The sequence below is a fragment of the Hakea prostrata genome, chromosome 2, assembly GCF_041222555.1.
Source record: "Hakea prostrata isolate BN-2017 chromosome 2, UWA_Hpros_2, whole genome shotgun sequence".
NCBI classification, from domain to species: Eukaryota; Viridiplantae; Streptophyta; class Magnoliopsida; order Proteales; family Proteaceae; genus Hakea; species Hakea prostrata.
The window spans coordinates 203,768-205,963 of record NC_142601.1 but is presented as its reverse complement, the minus strand read 5'-3'; the positions used below and the strand labels follow the sequence as shown (position 1 = coordinate 205,963).

Sequence of the window (2,196 nt, the reverse complement as noted above, 5' to 3'; positions counted from 1 at the left end):
ACATTCTACTCCTTGGCTTTAGAACCTTAGTCAAAGTAAGTAAAGCTCTATATGTCTTCCCTCTTGGTCAAACCAATAGAAGTTTGATTATCAAAACTAAAATTACTAGGCCGGCTCTTTGAAGCAAACTCTCAGATTTTACTTAATCTGGGCCGTTCACATTAATGGTCCAAGTTTAATGTGGACCCAACTCCATGAACTGCTCCAAAGCATTTTCCCTCATTGTTTTGAAGGATGTATTATTCTTCAATTAAAAAGGAAAATTACACGTAGTGCGTGGTGCGTCCCATGTGTTGGAGCATGTGTAGAAGTGTGCATGGACTCTCTATCTTTATTGTTTTTTAGGTTAGATAAATATGTGCATGGCTTTTCAAGTACCGAGAAGGTGTTACTTCCAATTTTCCTAATTAATTTTCTGATTTACTTCTTAAAGAATGCCATAGCTTTGCCCCTCTTCAGCACTCCCATGCATCTATTATATTCATTCATACATTAAAAAAATGAAAACATACAATCAGAAGCCACGTTGATTCCATCTCAGTTCCATATGCAACTTCTATTTTTCTAATCCAACTTCGTCAGCCGAGCTTAGCTAACACATCGGATTCCAACTAGCAACGGCCGAGGCCGGCAGACAATTATAGCATAGCAAACCTCGAATTTCTATCTTTCTTCTAAAATTGCTCATGAAATTTGAGAAATCAGGAACCCTAAAATCCTACGAAACACAATTCCGGAAATAGAAAGATTGCTCACGAAATTTGAGAAATCAGGAACCCTAAAATCCTACGAAAAACAAAATTCCGGAAAGGGATTTAAGCCTTTCGAGTAGCTAGCAGCTAGCTAGCCGTCTAGAGAATTGAGCCAGAGTTTCAGAATCATGTTCTTTAATATTAATTTCAAAAACGAATTTCTCTCTTTTTTTTCTCAGATCCGCAACTGTAAAAACACAAAAACAGAAAGAATCGTAATGTATCTATACAAGTATCGATCTTCGTTTCCTCTGCCTCTGTGATTTCAGTTTTGAAGTTCGCCCAAATTTGTGCCAGTTCATTAATTTACACCGTCTTCCTTCCTGGACGGCGAAAACCTGCGGCGCTCATCACAGTCGAAGGAAGAAGAAGGCAAGAAGAAGAAGAAAGATTGAAAATCTTCGTCTCCATCCTAATTAACCTTCCTGCTTTAAGATCAAGAATCGCCGTAATCGCGCCAGCAGACAAGCATTGTGACACATCGTCGCATGATGTAGAACCTGGCTCTCTGTTCTTTGACCAAACTCGAACATTTCCTGGTGAAGGAACTTCTCCTCTCCGACGAACTCCTCATTAAAGGCGAAGAAGACGAGGTACAAGAAGATCGGCTCCTGGATCCTTCTTTCTTTGACAACTTCCATTTCTCGTCCAAGTAGAACTGTGGAACAGCAGCTGCAACCGCCATTATAATGATGACGATGATGTAGTAGATGATGAGATTAGTAGCTTGAACACCGAAACCCCTCTTTGAGTTCGATGTTTTCAATCTTCTGATCTCTTTCCCTTTCTAGAATCAGATGCCACACAGATTTAAACTCAAGATCGGAGAAGAATTGAACAGAGCAGAACACAACAGATCGAAGAAGAACTCTGAGAAGTTCGAGTTGAGGATACAGATTATGACAGAACCCTAGGGAGCGAATGGAGATAGATGCCTTAGACGGTCTTGCTCGGGGTATTTATAGAGAAGATTTTGAGGAACGTGGAGTAACTGGAGTTTGGCAGTGGTCCATCAACCGTGTCTACTCAGCTGGGCCTAACATTGCCTCGAGAGGCCCACTTCTTTTTTTTCCCCCTTTTTCACACGCATTTGAGGTTTGGGAGAAAATGGTAACCTCTAATTAGTATTAATCCAATTCTTATTAATTTTAAAAAAAATAATTATATAGATAATTTGTTGGCTAGTGCTTCTAATTAAGCATGAGTGCATGACATTAAAGTTGGCTCTTGTATGTCATCCCAAACAATGCAATGACTCACAATCCAATTAAATTTTGTTAAAAGTTATAACTTTTCCAACGTTATCCATTTTGCATCAACAAAATTTGTACATATTAGGTAAAGGGATGGATCATCATCCAATATAATTTTGAATACTTAGTCATGCAAAGCTGGAGTTGATAAGGAAGGAGGAAAAAGATACGGCATGATGTGACCAAATAGA

The 2,196-nt window shown here is 39.0% G+C and overlaps 1 protein-coding gene across 1 annotated transcript; it reads right to left on the bottom strand.

Moving 5' to 3' along the window:
- Nucleotides 1-269: 269 nt before the first annotated feature.
- LOC149023127 (small polypeptide DEVIL 11-like) lies at nt 270-1,670 on the bottom strand. Its single transcript, XM_089142758.1, has one exon. The coding sequence runs from the start codon at nt 1,435-1,437 to the stop codon at nt 1,189-1,191; it is 249 nt and encodes an 82-aa protein (XP_088998884.1). The 5' UTR covers nt 1,438-1,670; the 3' UTR covers nt 270-1,188.
- Nucleotides 1,671-2,196: the final 526 nt, after the last annotated feature.